Below are 26,472 nucleotides of genomic sequence, written 5' to 3' on the forward strand. Positions count from 1 at the left end.
TGCACTCATTTACTGACAGTGAAGTACTCCATTTGGGAAAGTTGCCCTCCTCTTGCATTGCCACGGTATCAGAAAGCAATCTCTTGAGTTTGTGAGATTTCCCTCTGGCACACTGTCAGAATTCACACACAAGATGAAATCGCCCTCCAGCGCTCTGCGGTCCTACGACTTCTAAAGTGCAGTCCTGCTCCTTTGGAATGTTCTGCAGTGGTACCGTCCATGAGTTCCTGGAATGGCATCCAGGGCAGGGGGTGAGGGGAGAGTTGTGGGGCCCACCTGACCCATGGCCGTGGTCTTCATGGAGACTGACAAGCCCAAGTGAGGTTAGCAAATACCCCAAGATCAGAGCCCGCAGCGCGCAGCGTCGCCCACAGAGTGACAATGATCTCCATTGTCCTTGAAGAGCTCTTAGAAACAGTTGCAAAGTGTTCTTCCCGGGACCTTGGGAAGGCTGGTTGAACCAGAGTGTCTCTGGCTGACAAAGGCCTGTCCAAATGTTTCTGGGTGATGGTTTTCCACACTGGTTGTATTTAAGGTCTGCCAACAGGTGCCGAGCGGGAGATGGGAAGCTGTGTTTTTCTGTGGGGTTTCATTTTCTGCCTTTAACCATCCCTGCAATGTGCTTCTGGTTTCAAAGCAGGGTCCCCCCCCGCCCCCCCGCCACTTTTCAAGCAGCTTATAAGATGACGTTCTGTATCTTTTCAGAAGTGAAATAGGAGTGCATTGATTGAATCCCATGAATGGAGAGGCGTGAAGTTGTGGCTCTGGGCCTTACTTAGATTTTATCAGGGGCCTCTGAGCGCATGTGCAGGCTGGGATGGCCTGCGCTTCTCTTCTGAGCTGCGGCCCCGGGAGCATGGGTGGGGGCAGGGAGGAAGCAGGTGGCTCAGGACAGAGGGCAACTAGGAAGAACGTGCATTTCTCCCATGCGTCTCAAGGTTAAACTGAAGCAGTGGAGACAGCGGGAAACTTACTGAGAATGAAGAGAGAGAACACATTCTTTCGAAATTAAAATTCATTTTCCCTGCGTTTTTATGTTTGTTATTGTGGCCAGGAAATGGGCTCTTCCTGATGGTTTTTGTTCCCAGCAATATACAGTCATGGTCAAGTTTGCAGTAGCACCTTGCAGTTTTCCAAGCATTTTATTCTCTATCCCTGACAGTAACTTTAACAATCCCCATGTTACAGATGAGAGAGAATTGGGGGATCAGAGAAGGATGGGGAAGAGCTCTACCAGGCCTGGGACATTGGGTGTCCACAGATTCAAGGGCCTGTCACTTAGTTCTCATTGTAGTAAGGAGGTCACTGAGGGGGCAGTTCCTATCTCAGGCCTGTTTGGGAAATTTTGCCCAGCAGGCAATCAAAATACAGATGAAATAAGTTGTCCAAGATGGCACAACCTCCCCTTCCCCTCCCACCGTCTCTGGTCCCCTAGCCCATCTCACACCACTCCCCAGCTGCCTTCCATGGGGGACACAGAGCTTGTGGTTTGTGCTGGTTAATTCAGCCTTGCGTTTATTGAGCACCTACTATATGTGAAACTGTCCTGGAGGCCAGAAACAGGAGGGGCTTGAAAGTGAACAAGAGAATGGAATGAGGAGATAGACATGTTAGAAGTGAAGAAAACTTGGTGTCATTAAAAACTCATGGCTGGGCGCCTGGGTGGCTCAGTCAGTTAAGCAACTGCCTTTGGCTTAGGTCATGATCCCAGGGTCCTGGGATCGAGTCCCGCGTCGGGCTCCCTGCTCAGTGGGGAGTCTGCTTCTCTCTTCCTCTGCCTGCTGCTCCCCCTGCGTGTGCTTTCTCCTTCTCTCTGTCAAATAGTCTTTTTAGAAGAAACACTCTGCAGATGTCCTACACAAAATGTATGTAGTCAGTGCTCACCATTCATTTGGAAAGAGCAAGTGCAGACGTCAGGTTCAGAGTGCCCACAAGTGGCGGCCCTCAGCGCCTGCCTTTGACTTCATCACCTCCTCCGGTTCTCACCTTCCAGGGAAGGCGCAGACCAGCTCCCGTTTCCCGCAGCTTTCCAAACCTCACCTGCTTCTGGCCAAGATAGGACAGAGGAAGGGAGGCAGGGAGAGAGAAACTTGGAACCATCTCTAGTTCACAAAGGGCCACGCCAGATGAGGCCACAGGGTGGCTCGCTCTGCCTGCTCGTAGATCCCAGCTGTGGAGCTTCCCGAGCCCTGGGCTCGGCGCCTCCCTCCGGCTCCCGGCCTATCCACCTTTCTCCCAGAGGTTCTGATTGTCCCATAGGTTTGCTGGGGAAATGGGCTCCTTTCCTTCTCGCATGCCAGAGTGAGACTTAGTGTAAGGGCTTCTCTTCTGGGGTTTTTATAGACTGACCCCCCCCCCCATAGAGGTTCCGCAGATCGTGCTTTGGATGTTGTTGAAGCTCAGAAAAAGACGAGAAGGCAGCCCGCTCTCCTTAGCCATCTGCAGTTAGCTGTGTCTCCCTCTTTTCTTGTTTTTCTTCTTTAGGTGTTTCTCTTTTACGTGTATTAGGATCATTTTAAACATAGGACAAGCAGAGTGCAGTGCGATGAGTCCTCATGCACCCATCCGCCAGTTTCAGGAATACCCAGCCCACTGTGTTTCCTCTCTCCTCCCATCCCAGATAATTTCCCAAGTCCCAGGCATCACATTTCACTTACCAGTATCTCATTATGTATCTATAAAGGAAAGCGACTTAAAAAAACACAGCCGTAGTATTACCACAACTTAAAGAAGTAACAGTGGTTTCTTACTATCATTCAATGTCTGGTCGGCATTAAATGTCCCCAGTCCAGACGCTTCTCTCCAGGTCAGTGGAGAGCTTCCAGCTGATCGCTGGGGTGCTGATGGGGTGGTGACGAGGAGTGTGCAGTTGAACTTGAGTCTGGGGGGACTGAAGTCACCAGGGTGGAAGAGAAGAGCGTCGTTTCCAGGGCAGCAGGACAGGACAGAGCTGCCGTGGGGCCTCGAGGTCACAGCCCCTCCACTCATGCAGCATGACACTTGACCAGAGTGTCACCGGAGCAGCTGCGGCCAGGCTCCTTCCCTCCTTCACTTCCTCACGGCCGAGCACTCCGAGTGCTTTGGCCAGGGTTCCCTGTGGTTGGGGGCCACCCTCCAGCCCCCCTGACCTTGAGCTGTGTGCGTGCAAGGGATTGCTGGGGAGCAGGGCCAGGGAAGGAGGAGGAAGCGGCGTCGTGTGGGCCCATGGCCGGGAGAACTGTCAGTACCTAAAGGCAGCCTGGGTTCTCTGTGGCCCTGGCTTCCCCGGAGCCTTCGTCACACTCGGTGAGCCGGAGTACCACTCCTCAGAAAGAGTTTTGTGTTTTGAGCAGCTCGTGGGAACCCGGTATTCTAAATTTAATGGAACGATGACAGGAATCTCGATGGCGAGATGCGGCCGGGGTTGGCCCGCAGATAGGAGAGGTGGACATAGAGCAGGACCTCGCTCGCCGTGGCCTGCCACAGCACGATAAGGACAGCAGAGTTGCACATACTTGGCACTTCTTCCTTTCAGCGCGAGAGGAGGACGAGCTCAGCTGCTTCACGGGTGATTTATTATCTCTTTATTAACAGAGAAGAATTTCAGAGCAAAGAAAGTTTCCACTAAGGTGTGTGTGGTGAAAACTCGGGCAGGTGGCTCTAGCCCTCGGTGTCCCGCGTTCCCTCCCTGTAGAGCACTAGTAGCACCGGCTTGAGGACAAATGCGTTTGTACGTGCAAATACTTGGGAAGGTGCTAGGCCCACAGCGCTGTCCAGTAGAACTTTCTGCAGTCATAGAAGCATAGACATGTGTTAGAGCTACACTGCCTGAGGCCACTGTTGAAATGAGAGTAATGTGACTGAGGAAATGTTAATTAAATAGCCACATGGGGCTCCGGTGGCTACTGTATTCAGTACCGGTCTAGGGGATGTTGATAATACCTTAGCGATCGGGTGGTCGTTAGGAAGGTTCTCAGTGAAGACCCAGAAGGTGACACTGGTATGAAGAGTGGAGGAAGCACATAAAATGCATTTTGGGGCGCCTGGGTGGCTCAGTCAGTGAAGCATCTGACTCTCGATTTCGGCTCCGGTCATGATCTCAGGATTGTGAGATCGAGCCCCACGTCAGGCTCCTCGCTGGGCGTGGAACCTGCTTAAGATTCTCTCCCTCTCCTTCTGTCCCCCCTCCTCCCTCTCTCTATCTCTCTCCCTCCCCCTCTAGAAAAATAAAAATAATAATAAAATGCATTTGTTTCACATCTGTGGGGCCCAGGACACTTAAGATGTAGGTCATCTCTAGGGTGGAGGGTGCCAATCTTCAGATGGACTGCATCTGTGGGAGTCTTTCAAGGAAAAGGCGACAGCATCGTAACAGGTGCGGGCGGGAGGATGAACAGGGTTCGTATTTTATCTTTGCTTCGTACTGGCTGTGTGACCTCGGCCACGTTGTGTGAGGTTTTTGAGCCTCGGTGTTTTTATCTGTAAGGTGAAAGTCAGGATACCCACCCACTGGCCAGGGGCGTGCTCCCTGCCCCTAGTCTAAGAGCCACAGTTGTTTTTCACATAATGATGGTAATAATATCAGAATTGATACATAGTCACTGTTGTGTGCTATTAATTCACTTGGAGAATTTGATTATCATTTCATCCTGATCATTTCATCCCCATCAGAGACCAGGGTTGCTCTAGATTCTTTGCAAAGGTATTTTAAACATTTATGGTCTTTAGAATCCATTGAGCCAAGGGAGGGAGCAAAACCTTTGAAATGATTGCTCTATGCTGCATCATTCAGGTAAGGAGTAAGCCTGCAACTGTGGTTTCGGGTTCCCGGCTAGCTTATTGGAAACACCTGTTCTGTCTGCAAAGATTAGGATACCTGGAAGTTGGTAAAATGTCATTTTTTTTTAAAGGAAGAGTTTTCTTGGTGCTAACCATGAACAGAGTGGCTTCTTGATGTCCTATCATTTTTATTTCAGTGAATTGAAGCAACAAAAACATATGCGCTACTGGACAAGCGGAAAGTCTGACTTGACTGCTCCCTTATATCCTGTCCCTTTTTTCTGCCAGATGTGACATTTGCTGTGTTACGTTTCGAACACATCGAGGATTGCTGCGCCACAACGCCCTTGTCCACAAACAACTTCCCAGGGACGCGATGGGAAGGCCTTTCATACAGAACAACCCTTCCATTCCTGCTGGCTTCCATGACTTAGGATTCACTGACTTCTCCTGTAGGAAGTTTCCTCGAATTTCTCAGGTATGTTGCTCAGCCTGTGGACCCAGCAGCCCCCTCCGCAGGCCGTGTCATTGGACTAGACCCCCTCACCCTGACGCTTCCCTTCCTTAAAATGTTGTCAGTTGGGTTTTGTCTTTATTATTATTTTTTTTTAATCACAACCTTTTCTCTTGAAATTCACCTTGATCTTTTCAGTCTTCATTGGGTCGTTGAGCTGAGAGGGATAGTAGATGGGTTTTTATTTTGTGTTGTATTTCTTATTAAGTTGAGTATGTGTCTGGCCTCATCTGTGCTTTTTGCCCATTCTTGGGGCATTTGGATTTGAAGTTATAAATTGCTCACCACCCCTACCCCAGCCCTATCTGAATTGAATTTGTATTTTTTAAATACTTCTATTTTAATGCCCATATTCCAGGTAAATGTTTCCAGTGTTGTAGTTTCTATTAAAAATGTTTTGAGTCATTATTAACCTGAACCATATTTGTTCTCTGCCTAGAAAATACCTGCCAAAACTATTTCGAATCTATTTTTTTTTAATTGAGATAGAGGATATCAACAGGGAAACTCTTGAGGCACAGAATCTCAAGTTCAATAAATTATTCCACATGTATACACCCATATGCATACAGCCACATGTATGCACTCACATAACCCTCCCCCAGGTGGCGCTGCCTCACGCCCCTTCCCAGGCAATGCCCTTTCTCCCACGATCACGAAGGTAGCCAGTTCTCCACTGGTGGTAAGAAGTCCCCAGCCCATTAGTTTTCCAGGACACCATTTTTAAGAGAATTCTATCTTTGTGCTATTGTTACTTAACTGTATTTCATTGCTTCTCTGAGGTATCCTAGGGATTGATGTCATTCATCGGGCAAGATGATGCTTAAGATGCTTTGGGGTTTTGCTGATTCAGTCCAGAACAGGAATTAGCAAGCAGGGGGAGGCCAAGGCTGGGGACTGGGGCCGCTTATACAACAGATACCTTCTGCATCTCAGGGTAGTGATTTTTCCATCCCCTTTCTTCCCTTGCTGTTGCTGACCTGGCATCCACGCAGGCCTGGTGTGAGACAAACCTACGAAGGTGCATCAGCGAGCAGCACCGTTTCATCTGCGATACGTGTGACAAGGCGTTCCCCATGCTCTCCTCGCTCGCCCTGCACAGGCAGACCCACGTCGCCACGGACCAGGCACGGGAAAGGCTGCAGGCCAAGACCCTGCCCGGGGACGCCCTGGACCAGAAGGTCTTCCTGGCCTTGCTGGGCCTGCAGCACACCAAAGACGTCAGGCCTGCCCCCGCCGAGGAGCCCTTGCCGGATGACAACCAAGCAATACAGCTCCAGACACTCAAGTGTCAGCTACCTCAGGACCCGGGCTGCACCAACATGCTGAGTCTGTCTCCTTTCGAAGCTGCTTCCCTGGGCGGCTCTCTCACGGTCCTCCCGGCTACCAAGGAGAGCATGAAGCACCTGTCCCTGCAGCCCTTCCAGAAGGGCTTCATCATCCAGCCCGACAGTAGTATTGTGGTCAAGCCCATCTCCGGTGAGTCGGCCATCGAGCTGGCGGACATCCAGCAGATCCTGAAGATGGCGGCCTCGGCTCCCCCTCAGATCAGTCTTCCGCCGCTCTCCAAGGCCCCCGCGGCCCCTCTGCAGGCCATCTTCAAACATATGCCCCCTCTGAAGCCAAAGCCTCTGGTCACCCCGCGGACGGTGGTGGCCACGTCCACGCCCCCGCCCCTCCTCAACGCCCATCAGGCCTCCCCGGGCTGCATCAGCCCCAGCCTCCCCCCGCCGCCCCTGAAGCTCCTCAAAGGCCCCATGGAGGCAGCGTCCAGTGTCCACCTGCTGCCGTCGCAGGCTGGAGCCCAGCCAGACACAGCCACGCAGCTGTTCCTGCAGCAGCCGCGGGCGGACCTGCCCGGCCAGGCTGAGATGAAGACGCAGCTGGAGCAAGACAGCATCATCGAGGCCCTGCTGCCGCTGAGCATGGAGGCCAAGATCAAGCAGGAGATAACGGAGGGGGACCTCAAGGCCATCATGACAGGGCCCGGCGGCAAGAAGACACCAGCCATGCGCAAGGTGCTCTACCCCTGCCGCTTCTGCAACCAGGTGTTCGCCTTCTCCGGGGTGCTGCGCGCCCACGTGCGCTCCCACCTGGGCATCTCGCCGTACCAGTGCAACATCTGCGACTACATCGCCGCCGACAAGGCCGCGCTCATCCGCCACCTGCGCACGCACAGCGGCGAGCGCCCCTACATCTGCAAGATCTGCCACTACCCCTTCACCGTCAAGGCCAACTGCGAGCGGCACCTGCGCAAGAAGCACCTCAAGGCCACCCGCAAGGACATCGAGAAGAACATCGAGTACGTGACCAGCAGCGCGGCCGAGATGGTGGACGCCTTCTGCTCCCCGGACACGGTGTGCCGGCTGTGCGGCGAGGACCTGAAGCACTACCGCGCGCTGCGTATCCACATGCGCACGCACTGCGGCCGCGGCCTGGGCGGCTGCCCCAAGGGCCGCAAGCCCTTCGAGTGCAAGGAGTGCAGCGCCGCCTTCTCGGCCAAGCGCAACTGCATCCACCACATCCTGAAGCAGCACCTGCACGTGCCCGAGCACGACATCGAGAGCTACGTCCTGGCGGCCGATGGCCTGAGCCCCGCCGACGCGGCTCCCGAGGCCTCAGGGAGGATCGAGGACGCTGGCGGGACCTTTGGCGAACGGAAACCCCTGGCCCCCTTCCTGGAGCCGCAGAACGGCTTTCTTCACGGGGGCGCCACCCAGCCTCTGCCTCCTCACGTCTCCGTCAAGTTGGAGCCCACCAGCAACTTCACGGTGGACTTCAACGAGCCCCTGGACTTTTCCCAGAAGGGCCTGGCCCTGGTCCAGGTGAAGCAGGAGAATGCCCCCTCCTTCCTGAGCCCCTCCTCCTCAGCGCCCTATGACTGCTCCATGGAGCCCATCGACCTGTCCATCCCCAAGAACTTCAGGAAAGGAGACAAGGATGTGTCTGTTCCTGGCGAAGCCAAGAAGCCTGAGCAGGAACCAGGGAGCGGAGAACAGCCCTCTTCCTGTCCTCCACCGTGCCCAACCCTACCAGTGACCTTGGGGCCCAGTGGGGTCCTGGAAAAACCCATGGCCTCTGCAGCCTCCACTCTGGAAACCCACGCTCAGCCCCTGCAGGGCTCTGTGCAGCTTGCTGTCCCCATCTACTCCTCAGCTCTGGTCAACAGCTCCCCCATCTTGGGCAATTCCACCCTAATCAGCAGCCCAGCGTTGCTGCGGCCGCTGCGCCCCAAGCCCCCGCTGCTCTTGCCGAAGCCCCCCGTGACGGAAGAGCTGCCCCCACTGGCCTCCATCGCCCAGATCATCTCATCTGTGTCCTCGGCCCCCACCTTGCTGAAAGCGAAGGTGGCAGACCCAGGGCCCACGAGCACTGGCAGTCACAGCACAGCCCCCGACAGCTTAGGAAGCGCTGTCCCCAGAGCTGCCGCCGCCCCCACCAACACCAGCAGCCCAAAAGAATCCAGCGACCCACCCCCTCCTGCCACCAGCCCGGAGGCGGCCTCACCCACCGAGCAGGGGCCAGTGGGCTTGTCCAAGAAGAGGGGCCGGAAAAAGGGCATGAGGAGCCGGCCCCGCTCCAGCAGCGGTGGTGTGGACCTGGACTCCAGCGGGGAGTTCGCCAGCATCGAGAAGATGCTGGCCACGACGGACACCAACAAGTTCAGTCCGTTTCTACAGACCACAGAGGACGACGCTCAGGACGAAGTGGCTGGAGCCCCCGCAGACTCCCACGGGCCCAGTGACGAAGAGCAGGGCAGCCCTCCCGAAGACAAGCTGCTGAGGGTGAAGCGGAACTCCTACGCCAACTGTCTACAGAAGATCACCTGTCCCCACTGCCCGCGGGTCTTCCCCTGGGCCAGCTCCCTGCAGCGGCACATGCTTACCCACACTGGTAAGAGGGCCCGCCAGGCCGGGAGTGCTCCTGCCCGCGGGGAGGCTTTGGCCTGGCCGGCCAGGGATGGGGGGCATGGGGGACAGGCTCGGAAGCCTGGGACACTTTCCCCACTACCCCATTTCTAGCTTCTCCCTCAGTCTTGGAAGCAGGGGGCTTGCCTGCTGGTGCCAAGAGTTCTTCCCTGTGTGCCCTTGTCACCAGAAGCACCTGTGGCCACTGTGTGGGCCCCTCCAAGGGCTGCTGGTGAAGGCAGGTGTTACATGTGGGTGTTTGGGGGTGAAAACAGTCCTGGCCCATTGGATCACCGACTTCGTCCACCTCATCCCTTCCGCAGGATGTAGCAAGATTACCTGCTGACCCACAGGAGGCAGTGAGGGGAAAGTAGAAGTTGGTGTTAAGGGACTGGCCACGGTGGACTTGCCGCTCTGGCAGGAGCCGCTGCACCCCCAGTCCACAGAGCAGCTTTTCACATTTTGAATGTTCCGTGATTTTTTTTGACTCCATATATTCTTAAAGGGAATAGTGCAAATTTCACAGTCCTCTGTCATTGCACTAAGGCAGTCCCGGCTTCCCGATTAGGGGGAAAATCAGTGACAAATAGTGGTAGAATTTTTTTTTTTTAATTTTATTTATACTAAAATCATTAGCCGTTCTGGAGAAACACCCAAATATAGTAATGTTCTAAGTCTAATGTTCAGACTTAAACTGCCAAAAAGATATCCCAAAGTATTTTTCAAGAGTTAGTTTCTCCGTGTTGATTTTTTAAAGAGAAGTTGAAGAGGATACATTTTTAAGTACTTTTATACCAGGTGCTTCACATAGTCTCACATGACCATACACTCTCCTCTTAATTCTAATCTACTGAATATTTATGCAGAGTTTATATCATTGAACTAAAGTTAAATTGGGTGAGATCCTTAGCCTTTTGGAGATTACCACCCGAATACTAATGGGTGGGACCTAAAACCCAATAGACAATTGTATGATACAGGATTGCCAGGTAAAATACTGAATGCTAGTTAAATTTAAATTTCCGAGAAAAAGCAAATAATTTTTAGTGTAGGTATTTTTCCATGCAGTATTGGGGGTAGACTAAAAATTGAATTGCCGTTTATCTGAAATTCAGACTGAAGTGTTCTTAGTTGCTCAATCTGTCAACCCTAGTCAGTTACAAGGCTTACAAGGCTAAGGACCAGTAAGGGGAAGGTACTGGGAACTAGGTGTGAGCCATGCTCTGTACCCAGGGGGAAAGGCTTCATTCAGAAGGGGTGGTCATCACAGAAGCTTCCCAAGAAGCCCATGGCAGGCTGTTTATACTAACGAGGGGGGGAGGTCGCCAGGCCCTCCCTGGGAAACGGGGAGGGAAGAGCAAGTTGTTGTGGGGGGGGGGTCTCTCTGGGCTGGTGGGGCCTCGAATCCAGGACTCAGGTGGCAGCAAGCCTGGGATGCCTGTGCACAAAGGACTCCAATATCAGAATTTGTAGATTTGTGGAGTATATGCTACATTTTCAGACTGTCATTTTTATTTGAAATCCTACAAGCCTGACAAAGTCAAGTCACAGTTCTCTGAAGAAGGCGGTTCAGAAAAGAAAATGCATCATAAACGGGAGGTGCCCCGAGCCGCAGGCTCTTGCTGCCCTTTTTGGGGGACATTTATTTGTCACCTGCAGAGCCTTTGGAGAAGTGAGTACTTCTGTTACCACTTTTCAGAAAGCAGATGTCTGGACCTGGTGGCACTCACCATGCCCTACCCTCTGCAGCCCCTGATGCCGCCCCCACCACCCTCCCCACAGCTGGGAGTCCTGTGCTTAGTAGAAAGCATGCACATTGTCCACGGGTGAGGCCATTCATTCCCGGACTTTCTCTTCCTAGCAAACCAGCAGTCTCCCTAGGAGGACCAGAGCGGCTGGCATTTTCTTCCCAGAGTTGTGTCCATGTCTTGCACGTGCCTGATAGGAGTTCCCACTTGTGAATGCAGTCATTTCAGTCACCTGGCTTTTGAATGCCAAAATGTCCTAGTGGGTGTAAAGTCTCGTAGCTTCTGAAACCAGGCAAGGAAGATGGGAGGTTTGTTGAAGGTGGGGTAGGGTGGGCGGAAATACCAGCATGTTCTGCCACTTCTCCCTAAGCAGTTCCTAGACCCCTGGTGGCTGTGTCTGCTGCACCCATCCATGACGTCCTGTCCGACCGCGTCCTCCGGCCTGGACTTGAGGGGAGCCCTCAGGGTCGGCAGAGACACCTGCCAGAGCTAGTCTTCATGACTATCCCATGAGGGCGATGTTGTCCACATCTTGAAGCAGGGAAATGAAGGCTGAGAGAGGCTGAAAGCCTGGCGGCCTGTGGGTGGGTCGTGAGCTAGTGGAGCCCGAGTGCAGAGCCCGGGTCACGTTCCCTGCGGCTGGCCCGCGTCGGGGTGTGCGGTTGCTGCTTCTCTGTCAGCCGGTGTGGAGGGTGTGCCTGCTTCTGCCTTCGTGACGTGTCCCAACATGCTCCAGTGCAGAAGACTGGCAGGGGGCTGGAGAGGAGGCGGACGCAGACACAGACCCGAATCCTAGTAGTGAGACCGAAGCATGGCCCCGGGATGGGACTAGCCCGCGTAGACGCTGTATGAGCCGCGCTCCCCGGGCTTTGTTAACTGCCTCTGCTGTTCTCCTGCGTCAGCTTCAGGGACAGTCTCAGCATCACTTCTGTTAAATAACTTCATGGAGCACTTGGCTGTGCCTGGTGCTGTGTTAGAACATTTTCCATTCATTGAGCGTCGCAGCTGGACAGAGCCTGGGAAACCAGCTGACCCGTCCCCTCTTCCCACAGACGGGTGTTTTCCTGGTAGAGGCTCTGCTCTTGAGGAATCCCCCGGCTGCGTGTGTTTTGGGTTCCCTGGCTTTCTGCAGAAACCTTGGAATAAGATGGGGGCACATATGTGGGCACACGGGAGTTCAACACGGCTCTGAAAGGCCCTGTAAACAAAACGCAGTCTACAGAAAAGAGGCTTTTTTTTTTTCTTTTTTCTTTTTTTTGGGGGGAGGGTAGTGTTAAGATCTAGCTGTGTTCCAGCCCGAAGCTCTGAGCAGTGTCTGGGGTTCAGATTGTCATGAGGCAAACTGCCCCTGGGTCTCGAGAGTCCACCTCCTCCTGACCCCTTAGCAAAGGCACAGAAGGACCGGAACATGCATACGCTGTCTCCGGCAGCATCAGGGAGACCAGCGGGGCTTGCTGCGGCCGAGGGGCCCGTGGCCTGTGTCTCAGGAGGAAGCCGGCACCTGCCATCCGATTTCATCTTCCCTGCTGAGCTCTCTGTGCACTCTCCTCCTGGCCTGTGTCCTGGTGAGCAGGGATGGTTCCTGGTTCCTTGGCTCCTCTGCCTGAATAGTGCTGCCCCTTTGGGAGAGGACAGTCCGCTGTCCCTCCCCTCTCCCCCTCGTTTAGGCCACAGGCCAAGAGAACACAAAGTGCTGTCAGCCCATTTCTGCTCCTCCTCATCTTCCTCTTTCTCTAATCCCTTTTCTCCTAAAATGAAGGGTTCGGGAGCCTGGGATGGCTGAGCCTCCAGCTCTGACATTTTGGGATTCTCCCAGTTGGTTTTAGTGCCTTTTCTTTGCTAGCCTGAGGTCCTCCGCACTCACCCTGTCCCACTTGCCGCTCACAGGCACCCGGCATTAGGGTTGAAATCAGTACGATGTGCAGACCTCCGCGTGGAAAGCGCTTTGGACACCAGTGCTGTTTGGCTACTTCTGGCTTTCTGAAGTGGCAACCTTGGCCCTGTTTGCCCAGCCAGCCGTGTGCGCACCTCTGTCACAGAGAGCAAGAAGCCTTCTCCGCGAGGGTGCAAAGCCTTGGAAAGAAGTCTGCGGGCGGGAAGCTGAGTGATCAGACTTACTCTCGCTGTTCATTCTTCTCTTCCCGATGGTCCCGGTGGCTGCCAGATAACATCACGTAGTACAGGGTTGCTCTCTTCTCCTGACTGCTCTCTGGGAGGGAAACGGGCTAGCTGATGGTTTTCTCGGCTCCTGTGGGAGGTGGAGGGAGGCCGTAGGTCTTTGGTGCTAAGGAAACTCCTTGTGGCTGCAGGTACATTTAGGAACACTGCTGAGAGCAGTGACTTGTGGCAGTCACCCAAATAAATGAATCGTGTGATCTTTCCATGGAGATTACCAATCAACAAGTTTTGGGGAAACCTGTCTGATTAAAAATACTGGAGGGGCTCATGCTTTTCTCTGTCCATGCACTCCAGAGAGCACACCACCCTTTAAAATGTAAGACTTGTCAATTAAACGTCAGTAAAAGTAACCAAGTGAGTGAATGAATGCATAAATGTTAGGCTTTTGCAGTGAGAAGGGGAACTTTGAGAGGTTCCTGTTCGTTGTTACATTGAGAACCTTCTGACATCATTGGGTCAGTGTCTGAATTTAGCACAAGATTCTGAATCTTCATTGTGGGGCGTGAGCCTGGCTGTCCAAACCCAGCTGTAAAATCACAGAGTAAACCCTGTAATGGGAAGAAGTAAGAATCTTACAGTTCCTCATCATCCCAGCTTCTGACTGGTTTTACTCCCAGCTGGGTCTCTCCCTCTCAGTCTGGCCTGGCACAGAGAAGCTATGATATTTGATCTTGGACGATAAAATGTTACTTTTCATACTTAAAGACCGAATAATTACGAAAGATTATGTTCAATTTTTAGTGGAAAGCAAGAATAATTTGAAGCATATACCAAAAAATATTAATAATAATAAATAAAACACTTCCTGGGCTTTGTGGAGGGAAACTTTGAAGCAGTCCTTGGGTTCTCCTCTTGATCCTGTAGGTCCCATGTGAGCTCCTTAAAAGCACACATGCCAGGCTTTTGGGTATCTCATTCCATGGTCTTTGCTGGTTCCAGACATCTGTATTCTTAAAAGTTCACTGGTGATTTCGAAGCATCACCTGAAAGGGTCTTGCAACTCAAGAGGGAAGGGATGGCCCCTTTCTTTGCTGCTGATGCTGGAACTTGTCTGGGCAGTGATGTGATGCTGGGTTGCACACCAGCATGCTCTGTGTGAATGGCGCCCCCTGGAGTTGTGTGGTGTGCGGTGCTCTTTCTCCCTTCCCCTTGTGCTAAGCCCCCGGCGCCAGGCCCAGGTGGTCAGCTCGCGGTGAGTGCCTGGTCTTGTCACCTGCACAAGGTTGGGCATCCGTGGATCGCCCCTGGGAGGCTGAAGGGCCCCTGTGTTGGTGTTGCGAGGGGGTTGTGCTGGTTGACTTTGCTGGCAGTTCTTGATCACTCATGTGTCTGATTGTGGCCGTCCCAAGGTTATGAGGCACCCAGGGAAGGCTGCAGCTCTGACGTTGTGTTTGTTAGTACACAAAGCCTGTTCTCCTGTCAAACCAGAAACTGGGACCTTAGCACTTGGGGGAAAACAGAAGAATCCAGTGATAGAGTAAATGATTTACCTCCACCTTCTCTCTCCAGAACTTCAGCTCCGCCCCCCATCCCTCTTACCCCCCCTTCCTCCCCTCTCCCTCCTCGCCCTGGCTTTCCCTGCACCTCCAGCCACACAAACCCAGGACAAGTTGCAGAGGACCCTGGTCTGCGTTTTGGAATATTGTCTGTACGGTTACAAAAGGAATCAAATTGGAAGATTAAGACAGGCAAAGCAGAGCAGAGAACTCCTCTCTCGGGAGCTACCCGATGGTGGAGTGGGGTGGAGGCAGGGCCTCTCAGCCGCTTCTCTCCACTGGCAGGTCTGTGGCCCAGAGCACTTGATCTCCCAACACAGACTCGGTCCTTTGTGGGTCACTGTGTACTACTAGCAAGGGCATAGAGCCAGGGGAACAAAGAACCTGTAATGCAAGGAGCGGGCCTCCTTGCCCGCTAGGACTGCAGTGAGCTCGGGCAGAGGTCACCGTAGCACTGTCTCAGCAGGTCGGACAGGAGGTGGTGCGTTTCCCTGCTTCAGGGCCACTGCAGGCCGGGCAGGTGGGCGGGCCACACCCGCCTGGCCAGGGGGAGGGGAATGGCTCCTGGGGACATCCTGGGCTTCACGATGCCAGTTTGATTTCCCAGCGTCAGAAGTCCGCCAGAAATTACCAAGAGGTGGCTTCTCTTTGTGACAGACTGGAGGTGTTTCCTTGCTGTGCTCTAAAATCCCTTTACTCGATCTTTTTTGTTGTTACTGTTAAGATTTTTAATTGTAATACTGTTGTTTTAAACGTCTTGGTTTCATTGTTAACTTTTAATATTTTGAAGACAAAACCTTCATTCCATTTCACTCAGGATAAGGGAAGATATCACTTGAGTTGTTGATGTTACCAGTATTTTTTTTTAATGTGTGCGTGTGCGTGTGTGTGTGTGTGTGTGTGCGTGTGCGTGTGTTTTAAAGGAAGGGGTTGGATGGGGGGGAAACATGCCAATTGTCCCAGGGGAATGAATGGAAAGCGACTTTTTTTTTTGTTGCAGTAGAAAGTCAGATAAATATATATTTTTTTTCCTGCTTCAGGTCAGAAACCCTTCCCTTGTCAAAAATGCGATGCCTTCTTTTCTACCAAATCTAACTGTGAACGCCACCAGTTGCGCAAACACGGAGTTACCAACTGTTCCCTGAGAAGAAACGGGCTTATCCCCCAGTCCAAAGAGAGTGATGTTGGACCCCATGATAGCACAGGTAGTGCTTCCGGGTGCTGGACAGGAGGAGAGGGACAGAGGAGGGCCACTCCGAGAGCTCTGCTGGCACGGTAGCAAACTCCAGCCGTGCAAGCATGGCGGCTGCCTTTCCCATGCCTCTCTCTGTAGGACTCGGCAGGCGGTCCCTAGAAGCGGGCCCTGCCGAGGACTGGGAGCATGCGTGCAGCAGGAAGGGGCCTGGGGAAACACTGACGGTGCCCCTAGATCGCTTTCCTGAGCTGCTAGAGGAGATCTGTGGTGCTCCCAGCAGACCCTCTCTTCCTGCTGCGGGGCCCCTCTGGAGGTGGGAGACGAGGTTGGGCAAGCAGTTCTAGCTCTCGGTAGGATCACATCTAAGAAGGATATGAAACCCTACTGGCTTGGGGTGTTGTTTTCTCTAAGCCCAGCCTCTGCCGCATCCTACAGAGCAGGGATGGGCTCCCTCCGATGTCAGGTTATTTCAGGAAGTAGTGATGCCCAGCCCTCCACAGGGGAGTGGTGGGTGGGGAGGGGGTGTTTTTCTCTTCAATAACTCTCTTCCCAGTAAAAAACTTTGTCTTGTTTGAAAAAGCACTCTGCATGTCCTTTCTTTAATCACATCTCTGCTTGACCTGAATCCGGGTATTATTCTCATGTGCTGATATGTGCTTCCTTCCTCCAGCCCCTACAGAGCAATTAACGGCTGCTCAATGCGTCTCCTGCCACCTTTTTTTTTTTTTCCCTTACAGCTTCTGTATTCAGTCCTGTCCTCTATTCATTACATTCCGGCATCTCCAAGTCCTGGGGTTCTGTGCCTCCCACCCCCCCGAAACAGATCAGAAAATTGGTTGCTGTGCGTTACCTACATACATGACTGGTTGGCCATGGGTTAGTAACAGGTGTGGATTCAGCCCTGCAGATCTTGAAAGCTTGACATTTCCCCATTGCTCAAAGCCAGAGAGGTTCTCCCCAGAGGCGTTTGTCCAGGGCTGTAATTGTGTCCTGTGCTTCTCTCTCTCAGATGTGGGTGGGGGTGGGGAGCTGTGTTGTCTGGGAGCCCCCTCCTTCTCCCCAGCCCCCTTGTCCTTATCTGACTTACAGGGGGAGAGGGACACATCTGAATGGGTAGCATTTCCAGGAAGAGGAATTGATCCCGACCCTCTGCTTCTTCCCCATGCCTTCCCTCAAGCCCTAGTGAAGCAAGCCAGCCCCTGAACTGCCAGGCCCTTTGGTTAAGATCAAACCCTCTAAGGGTATAAAAATGTGAGCCAGTTGGCCGCCGCCTCCCCCCAGCTTCCATGTCTGCATAACTTGCCAGGATCTTTGGGTAAAGAAAGATATGGAACCTTGGATCCCCAGGAGCCAGAGATCAGCTGTTCCATCCCCAGGAAACCCGCAACGATGCTGGCAGGAACTCAGATTTGCTGCAGACGATCACTCTTAACGTTTAGTAGCTGGCCACTGTGTCACCTGGTAGCCCTGAGCATTTTCTTGAAGCCTGGTTTAAGAAAGCAGCTATGTGATTCTACCCATAACGGTCCCAAAAGAGGGAAAGCAGTGGATAATCGAGGTCAATTGAGGGGAGCCCTCCGTTTCCCAGGGTGGCAAGGAAGAACCAAGTGCTGGGCGCACATTTTCCATTCAGCTTCCTGAGCCTGAGGATGAGTCTGGAACCCGGGCCTCCTGACGACATCCCGGGGGAGGGGGGCAGCTGTAGGAGCCTGCAGACACAAAGCTAATCAGAATATACATCTTAGCTTCAGTTCAGCACCAAACTTTACATTGTGGGTGTATTTGTTTTTTAAATTTGCTGTTACACGAGTTCTTTTTTGCCAGAGCCCATCCAGGCCCCTTATCTGCCCTATTCTGGACGTTGTGTAGGGTTTCCTTAAGGGACGAAACCTCTGGAAAAAGAAAATTCACTGAAAGCTGTAATGTGAAACCAGCAAAGAGAAAATAAATGTTTGGTTTCGTTGTGGTCACAATCCATACATAGTAAGAAAGAGGGACAAAGGAGTCAGGGAGGGGTGGAGTTCAGTGATTTCAAGGAGAGCTGCAAAGCCAGCTGAGCATTGCGGGAGTGTGGGGTGAAGCTTGCTTTTGGTGCTACCTCCCGTGAAGTTAAAAGTGAGGCTTTAGAGGAAGACCATAAAAACAAAACAAAAAAAAAGGGCAGGAAATGACCAAGGAAGTTCTTGAGGGGTTTTCTAGGTTTATATGCCTAGCTTCAAGTCCCTAAACATGTGTTATAAGTCTGACTTTTTCAATCATATAAGTTCTTTCAAGAAAATATTACCTCGATTCCCCACCCACCCACCCAAGGAATGCTAACAGTGCTGCTACGAAGGGGCCCATCAGTCATTGGCCTGAAGCTCTTTGTTCACTTTCTCGAGGGCAGAGAGGTTCCCTAGCCCACTTTGTCTTTGGGGGATACTCGTGGTTCCTCAAGTGATGCCTGTGGGAGCCTTCATATTTGGGGGGGGCGCCTGCACATGACTTTCTAAGTCAGGAGAAACGTGGACGCTTCATACCGCTCCTTACGGGCATCGCCCCTACCAGCCAGAAGAGCGCAGGGGGCAGCACGCACAGCACCGCAGGACATGCTTCTGGGGAGGCGAGATGCACATGGTCGCTTCCCCAACAGCGTGCCCTTGGCCAGGCTGATTGGGTGTTTAGATTGATAGCTGATCACATCAACTGAGGAACATGGAATTTTAGGAAGCAAGAGGTATTTCATCGTCAAGCTGACACGAAAGTCTCCACTTTCCCCCGTAGGAGGAGCTGTGGGTTTATCATCTACGAGTGCTCGCAGGAGTCCCGCTTCCTAGCACAGTTTTCTTAGGTTTAGCATCACGAATGAGGGAACTGGCAGGGACAGAGAATTACCAGGTAAGGGAGGTGGCATTGCTTAGAGAAGCCATCTGTGCTGCTGCTTGCATTTGAAACTGTAGGCGGTTGAAGAAGGTGGGGATCAAAGTAGGACCTGGCGTTAGAAGCTGGATGTTCATGAAATGAGAAGAGGCTAAGTCTACTGTTGCCAAGAATCCCTTAATAAGAATCTGTTGGAGTGGCTAGAATTTCAAGGGCACGGGCTGCCCTGTTAAAACACGCCCCCTAGTGGAAGTTTGCTAGAGCACGGCCAAGCCCCCTTTTGTTCACCAGAGGAAGTGAGTTGGCCTTTCAGGGGATTTAGGGTGAGCTCTCCATTATCCACGCTAACTAAGGAAGGGCCCAAGAGTGAGGACAATCTGAGATTAGCATATTTACTTGGGTTTGGTTCCAGAATTCACCACTTTTTAAAATAAGATCATCTTAAGTATGTTCTGCTACAGTGAACTTGAAAACCCATGTTCTTTGGTGAAAAAAAAATAATGAAGAGAAACAGCCTAGAATATACTGGGACAAATAGGAAAGTAACCAGAGATCAAGCTTTTTTTTTTTTTTTTTTTTTTAAGAAACAGCATTCCATACTTTTTTGTAATAGACTTTATACCAAAATTCATTTAATAGATGCTCCCTATTGGGATGATTCAAGGAAACGAGTATAGTTTTTTTTGTAGAATAAGGCCTAGATGTGTATATCTCAGGAGTCCTTTAAACTTTTGGATAATTTATAAAAAATCATTTATTGACACATTTTGTATTCACAACATAAGTATTTGTTTCTTTCTGAAACTTCTTGAGACACTCAAGTAGTGCCCGTCAAAAGGCACAGTCCGAATAAAACCAATGAAATGATGTCAGTGGAAGTATAGATGGGTGTAGGTGAGCCAAAAGCCCCAGACAGGTGTGACCATGGCAAGGGTAGGGCCAGCTCCTTCGCCCCCTGCCGTAGGACCGCCTTGATGGCAAAGAATCGACCAGGTAGAGGGGTACAGGTGGACATGGTGGTACGTCTGGTCACGTATGTGAGGAGCCAGCTTAGGTGCCAGAATCCGCTGGCTCGGGCACTGTAATTAGGGATCTGGCATACGGAGGGACGTACATCGGACCTGGGTGCCACGAAACTGGATTTTGTCAGCCCGATTGTCAGAGGAATTTCTGAATCCCTGCAGTAGTAAGTTGGCCACTGGATCGATAATTAAATAGTGGGTCTCAGCCACAACTTCACGGTCTTCGCACATAATGAAGAAGTCATTAAGCCCTCATTCAGCCTGAGTGAAGAGCAGATGGTGCTTCTGATAAATGCTGTTGTCTGTTGGGTGTCATTGGTGTTGCCACAGTGCCATCCCTTAGGAAGGTCATTAAAAACTGGGAGACTTCCACATTTGGTTTTGCTGTGAAGGGTGGACAGGTAGGAGCAAATGAAGAGCTAGGAGATGTTTCCACTCACTGCGTGGGGTCCTCACAACAGCCAGGGAGGCCTGCAGGTGTGCATGCATCGCCTTTTCCACCTCGGAACTCTGGGAACTAGCCGGCAGGCGAGAGCACGTGTACCGTAGCACAGAGTACACGCTTTGGGCCATTTCTGTGAGACGCTCATCAGGTACTACGTTCCGGGAGCGGTCCTGCGTGTGTTGCATGTTTGTATAATCTCTTTGCACTGGAAAAATAACTTTGACAGCTCCGCTTCCTCAGCCTCCCTAGTGCTGCGAGTTTCTGGAATGCACCAACTCTCCTCTCTCGCCGATCCTTCTGTCTGTGCTGCCCTGAGTCGCTCACACCTTCCTGGGGGCCTGAGCATCCCTGTGTGTGGCAGTGGAGGGCGCCGGGCACCGCTACGGGGGGCAGTGGAAGGGGAGGGCCAGAGCTCCGAGAGCAGCTGGCCCCTTGACCCCAACCTGTGTGTATGTGGAGGCTCCTTTTGCCTTTTGTAAACTAACCCCAGGTTCACCACGGCCTTCCGGGGATGTGAGTGGGAACAAGGAGTGGGGGGAAGAGGCATCCTTGCTGGGGTTGGCATACAGGCTTGGGGAGGTGGGTCCAGCCAAGAGTCCCAGTGGGGCTCTTGGAAGGCGCGTGTTGGGTGGCGTTGGGCCTCAGCCTGTGCCCCTGTGCTCGCTCCCGCAGATAGCCAGTCGGACACAGAGACACCAGCGCCGGGGGGCGAAGTGCTGGACCTCACCTCCCGCGAGAAAGAGCAGCCCACGGCCGAGGGAGCCCCTGCGCCCAGTCAGGTCCAGGAGGAGCTCCCGGCAGAGGAGGTGCCGCGGGGACCGGCCGCGCCCCCCGGGGATGGGGAGGCGCAGGGAGCTGGGGAGAGCCAGGAGCACGAGGACAAGCGCGGAGTGGAGGAGAGGGACGAGGACGCGGACGGCCCGGAGGAAGACACCGTCAGCAACAAGAGCCTGGACCTCAACCTCGCCAGCAGGCTGATGGGCTTCAAGCTGGCCGAGGGCGACGCGGGCGCCACGGGCAGCGGGGGCCCCGCCCAGCAGGACCAGAAGTACGCCTGCGATGTCTGCGGCAAGAGCTTCAAGTTCCAGGGGACTCTGAGCCGCCACAGGAAGGCGCACGGCCGCGAGGAGCCCCAGGAGGACGGCCCGGGCGCCAGCGGAGGGGGTGCCGAGGGCCCGCTGCCCGGCCCCGCTGCGGTCCCCGCTCCCGAGCCAGAGGAGAAGCCCGCCCTCCCCCCGGAGGAGCCCCTGGCGGAGGGGGTGGCCTCGTCGTCGGAAGCCTCGGGGGAGAAGCAGGGCGAGGAGGCGGAGGGCGCCTCGGACGGGGAGAGCGTGGCCGAGAAGAAGTCCTCAGAGAAGAGTGACGACGACAAGAAGCCAAAGACGGACTCGCCGAGAAGCGCGGCCAGCAAGGCCGACAAGAGGAAGAAGGTGTGCAGCGTGTGCAACAAGAGGTTCTGGTCCCTGCAGGACCTGACCCGGCACATGCGGTCGCACACAGGTAAGGGGCGGGGCGCCTCTACTCCCCACACCTGCGGGGCCTGCCCGCCGACGGCCGCCTCGGGCCTGGACGAGGCCCCTCCCCGGAAGCAGTGCGGCCCGGCCCTGGCGTGCGCGCGGGCCCGCGAAGCTGCGTTGTTTCCTTCGCAGTTGGCCCATGCTAGCTCCTGGCAGGGTCACGGAGGGGTGGCCCTTCAGCAGTGGTAGTTTTGAGAGCATTTTGGTCAGCTCTCTGAGCCACCATTTTCCTAGCTGTAGAACGGGAGGAGGGCTGCCCTGTCCCATAGAAGCATCTAGAAGAATGTGGGTGCTGGCTGTTTGGGGCCCGTGGTGAGCCTGGGAAGGACTGGGCTTGTGGCCTGGGGAGCGGGCATAGGGCAGGTGCTCTGCGGGACTCTGTGGGAGGCACCTGGGCTTCATCCTCGGCCGTTCGGGGGAAAGTTGGCTGCACGTGCGCACAGCCGGGGGCTTTTCCTTTGCCGGCTGTGTGGCAGCCTGACTGATGTCACCGAACAGGAGCTTCACAGGCATGTCAGGGCGGCCGTGTTCCACACATGTCCTTGCTCCTTCTGGAACTCCCCGCCTACAAACCCTGGAGAAGGGGCCGTTGTTTTGGTAGAAAGGAGGAGACCAGGTTATACTCACAAAGCCAAAAGATTTAAACCTATCCCCCCCCCCCAAAAAAAACCCCACCTAGAGCCTGCATCTTGGTCTCAGCTTTCCGCCTGTCCCTCCCGTGGCAGCCATGGTGCACACATTCTCCCCACACACTCCTCCGCCCCGCCGCTTGGGGATTTGGAGGGCTCCGGTGTTTGGCTCCCGGCAGAGAGATATTCTTGGGCTCCTGGCAGGTGCTGCGCTCAGCTGCTCACAGCCCATATTTGTGAGCGAGAGGGAAAGCCCCAGCTGCTCTGGTGCCTCTGACCGGGGAGGTGCCACTGTCATGCGCAAGCCACAGGAGTGGCGCCCTGTCCCTGTGACAGGGACCCTGCTGTGATCCTCCCCTGAGGTTCTTTTCAGGCCAGTCTGGGTGTCCGTGAGGCTTCCACCTGGGGACCCTGGTTCCTGCCTCAGTATGTGAACAAGCAAGTTGGAGAGATGGAAGCGAGAGTGAAGCCCAGGCCGGCCCCTTGCATTTCTGCTCCCTTATTTTGCCAGTTCAGACAATTAGGAGGGTTCCTCCTGAGTCGGGGCGGGGGCCTGGCCCCTACTACCTGCTGCTCCTTTTCCTGCTCACACGGCTGCCGCTCTTGTGTAGCACAGAGAGCTGGGTACTGGTGGCCTTACTGTTAACAGACACGACCTCTTTCTCCCGTTGCTCCAGGAGAAAGGCCATATAAGTGTCAGACCTGTGAGCGAACCTTCACCCTGAAGCACAGCCTGGTTCGCCATCAGCGGGTCCACCAGAAAGCCAGGCACGCCAAGCAGCACGGGAAGGACAGCGACAAGGAGGAGCGGGGTGAGGAGGACAGTGAGAGCGAGTCCACCCACAGCGGCAACAACCCTGTCTCAGAAAACGAGGCCGACTCGGCTCCACCGGCCAGCAACCACGTGGCTGTCACCCGGAGCCGGAAGGAGAGCCTGGCCAACGCCACCAAGGATCCCGGCCGCAGGGAGGAGCGGGCGGCAGGTCGGACGGCGGGTGCCGGCCAGGCTGAAGCCGGCAGGAGTGCTCCCAGGGCTGCTCCATCAGGCAGCCCCAAGGAGCAGGAGTCTCAGGGTGACCCTGACCCGGAGAGCCCGGCGGCCCTCGGGCAGGACCTGCCCGAGCTGCAAGGCAAGAGGCCCGCCCACCCCATCCGGGCCTCAGATGGTGCCTCGCCACTCCTGGGAATGGAATGACAGCCCATCTTGTCCCCCCACCAGCACCCAGACGAAAGCCAGCAGAGCAAAGTGTCCTGAATCTATATTTCATGAGGTTTCCTCAGTGCCCTTCAGCTGTTGGGGAGTGAGAGAGAGAGAGAGACGAGCAGGAGCGGGCCGTCTTGCCCAGTGCCATAGCCTTCCATCTCCGTGCGAGAGACGCAGCACGCACACCTCCAGTGCCTTAAATACTCACCGGTCCTTGCTGTCAGCCTGGGTGTTGTGTTTCCCCAAGATGACTTTTTGAAAACAAAGCAAATATGTTAATGAATTATTTGGAGAGGACCTTTTCATTTAAGCATTAACGTAACCTTCTGTATTGGTGTGTGTGAGCTTGTTCTTGCGAATCTGTGATAGTAACGTATGTTCTGTGAGCTGGAAACAGACGAAAAAAAAATATGCCCTTGGACACCCATAACCAATAACTGGAAGAAAATGATGTGAATTTCATGTAAATTACCAGAGGAAATATGGATAAGATGTTCTTTTTCTCAAATAGACCTTTTTCTTATTCTGTTTGCTACATGGTGGAGCTGTAATTTGGTCCCCGGTATGGCGGGATATGGTTGATGAAGGTTTCCAATTTGGTGCCAGCCAAAACCAGGAGAGATTCTAGCTTCAACCTTGTACGTGTTTTCAGCGTTAGACATGGTATTACTGTTCAAGTTTCAAGACATCCGTTCTTAACTTCCAGAGAAGAGTTACGCTGGCAACTTTAACCTATGGAGAACATGCACAGATGTCCTATATCTGATTTCCCCCCTTTTGGTATATGTATTATTAATTATTATTATTATTATTATTATTAGTTCATCAGTTTGCTGGTCTCTGCAGTCAGCAGAAACAAATGGGCAATATTTGTCCGGGGAGACCTGGGCTGCCCCCGGGTCCCCATGTGGGCATGTGCCCGCAGCTTTCCTTGGCCCCCCTCCCCCGGGTGGTAGCTCTTCTACTGTACTTAGACAAGCCTTTCTTCCGTGACTGCAGAATCCAGCGGGGGCCAGGAGCTGTCCTCCCGCACGGCCGGCCGAAGAGCAGCTCAGAGAGGGGAGAGCGAGGGTGCACGCGCCCCGCCCGGGGCTTCTGAGAAAGCCAGGCAGCGACGAGACCTGTCCCTCACTGGTCTCCCTGCCAGACCCGGCCCAAGCCTTACCCGCCTGTGCTACTGTCGTTTGCAAAGCGAGGAAGTACTACTACTGGTAATAAAACTGCACATGCAAGATTGGAAGATGAGAAATAGATTTGTATTTACCTTCCTGTGACGTGGGGTTGGTGCTTGAAGCGAAACATGCTGTCTAGTGTTCCCGAAGTAGCCTCAACCCCTGGGTGCGAAAAGGCAGGTTTTTTTTTTTTTTTCATGAGCATCCCATGCAGGTGATAGAATTGCCTCACGGTAGCCGCCGGCAGTGACAAGAGAGATCTCCCTGCTGTAGCTGAGCTTGCATTCAGCGTCCTGTCCCTCAGCCGAGACCTCTGGGGCTCCCGAGCCTTCGCTGCCAGGGGCCTCCTGCGCTTGCTGCCCCACTGCCAGATCCTCCGGCCTTCCCCCGGCCACCCCTCCCCGCGCTCCAGCCCCTTCCGGCCCTGAGCCTCCCCCCTCTGCCCACACTCACCAACACAGACCCTTTTCTCCCCACTTCCTGACTGATTTCTCGTGGCCAAAATCCCAACTGCCCAGACTTCGAAGGAAGCTCTATGTTCTTTTGGGAAAATGACGCGCGATCTCTTTGCATGTGAAAGGAAAAAGGTTGAGGTATCTATGACTTTTAACTGTACTGGGGATGTCTGAACCCGAGGTTTGATTTACTCGAGATGAATCCAAATCAGAACCAATGATCCCTTGTTATCACTTTATGCCCAGTGTGGTTTGCTTAGTTGAAAAACCAGTTCATGCATCCCTGCATTTTTTTATGACTATTGTTATTGTTGTTTTTGTTGTTGTTATTATTTGGGGTATCTTGTGTTTTGTTTTTCTCTGCAGCTCTCCACACTAAAACTCGCGACTCTGTGGGGAGAAGCCATGACTTAGCGCGGCGGTGAGATGTAGCAGGAACTGGCCCGGCCGCGTGGCCAGGGGCCACAGCTTGCAATAATCACTATTGAGTTAAAGCTTTATTTAGCCTCCATCTGTACCCTGGTAGTCGATAAGGTCTTGCCACATTTTATTAGTGAGGTTGAGAAATGTATTATTTGTTTGTTGTCCTGCCCCCCCCCAATATTAAACTGTGAAATTTGTGATTTGTTTAAACTCTGGGTGAATCGTAGTTTAGTTTGCATGTCCAGCTAATTTGTTTCTATACATTTTGTTTGATTCTCTTTCTCCTTCTCTCAGGGCTTTTACAATCTTCTGAAAAGTTTTTTGAGGTGCAAGTTTTTCTCTTGTTTTTCTCTTTGATTTATGGACACAATGCTGAGATTCAATCACTACATGAAACTCCTGGCTGTGAAAACAAAATATAAAACCCAGGGCTGTTTTCCACGCAGCCCGGGGGGAAGCTACATGACAGTCAGATGCTAGTTTCAGAAAGATGCGTCGTACCTTCCACGCTCTTCGTCTCTGTCCTCTCTTTCTTCAAGAAGGAAGTTGATCCCAGTGATTTCAGCCCATGCATTAAACAGGAAACAATAATAAATGTGTAGAATTCATATTTTTCTAAAGGGAACTTAACTGCTGCTACGTGTTATATACAAAACCGGTTTATGCCACATGAACAGAATCACAGGTTTGGTTTTGGTACTTTTTCCTCTTTGTATTCAGTTTGTATAGTACTTCCAAATTCAAAATGAGAAGAAAAGCTGTTCTGTATCAAACCATCTAAGCAATAAATGTTATATTTTAAAAATGGCAGATTGCCGGTCACACGGCCGTCCTGTGATTTGCTGTCATCCCGCCAGCTGGTCTGGCCCCCGCGCTGCAGCCCGCGCAGGACGGGCCGCTGGTGCCCGGGGGCCATCAAGGGACCCGCGAGCCCGCCCCCGCTCAGCAC

At 53.2% G+C, this 26,472-nt stretch overlaps 1 protein-coding gene across 1 annotated transcript in view; it reads left to right on the forward strand.

Moving 5' to 3' along the window:
* The window catches only part of RREB1 (ras responsive element binding protein 1), a 124,973-nt gene extending 99,145 nt beyond the window's left edge, over window positions 1-25,828 (forward strand). Inside the window, exons 9-14 of the mRNA XM_040645027.1 lie at window positions 5,047-5,236; window positions 6,268-9,166; window positions 15,643-15,807; window positions 20,796-21,623; window positions 22,947-24,253; window positions 24,473-25,828. Of these exons, the coding sequence (XP_040500961.1) occupies window positions 5,047-5,236; window positions 6,268-9,166; window positions 15,643-15,807; window positions 20,796-21,623; window positions 22,947-23,464 (4,600 nt within the window). The 3' untranslated portion in view covers window positions 23,465-24,253; window positions 24,473-25,828. The remainder of the gene's footprint in view (window positions 1-5,046; window positions 5,237-6,267; window positions 9,167-15,642; window positions 15,808-20,795; window positions 21,624-22,946; window positions 24,254-24,472) is intronic.
* The last annotated feature ends 644 nt before the right edge of the window (window positions 25,829-26,472 follow it).

This window comes from Ursus maritimus, unplaced genomic scaffold (assembly GCF_017311325.1).
Source record: "Ursus maritimus isolate PB19 unplaced genomic scaffold, ASM1731132v1 scaffold_30, whole genome shotgun sequence".
NCBI lineage: Eukaryota > Metazoa > Chordata > Mammalia > Carnivora > Ursidae > Ursus > Ursus maritimus.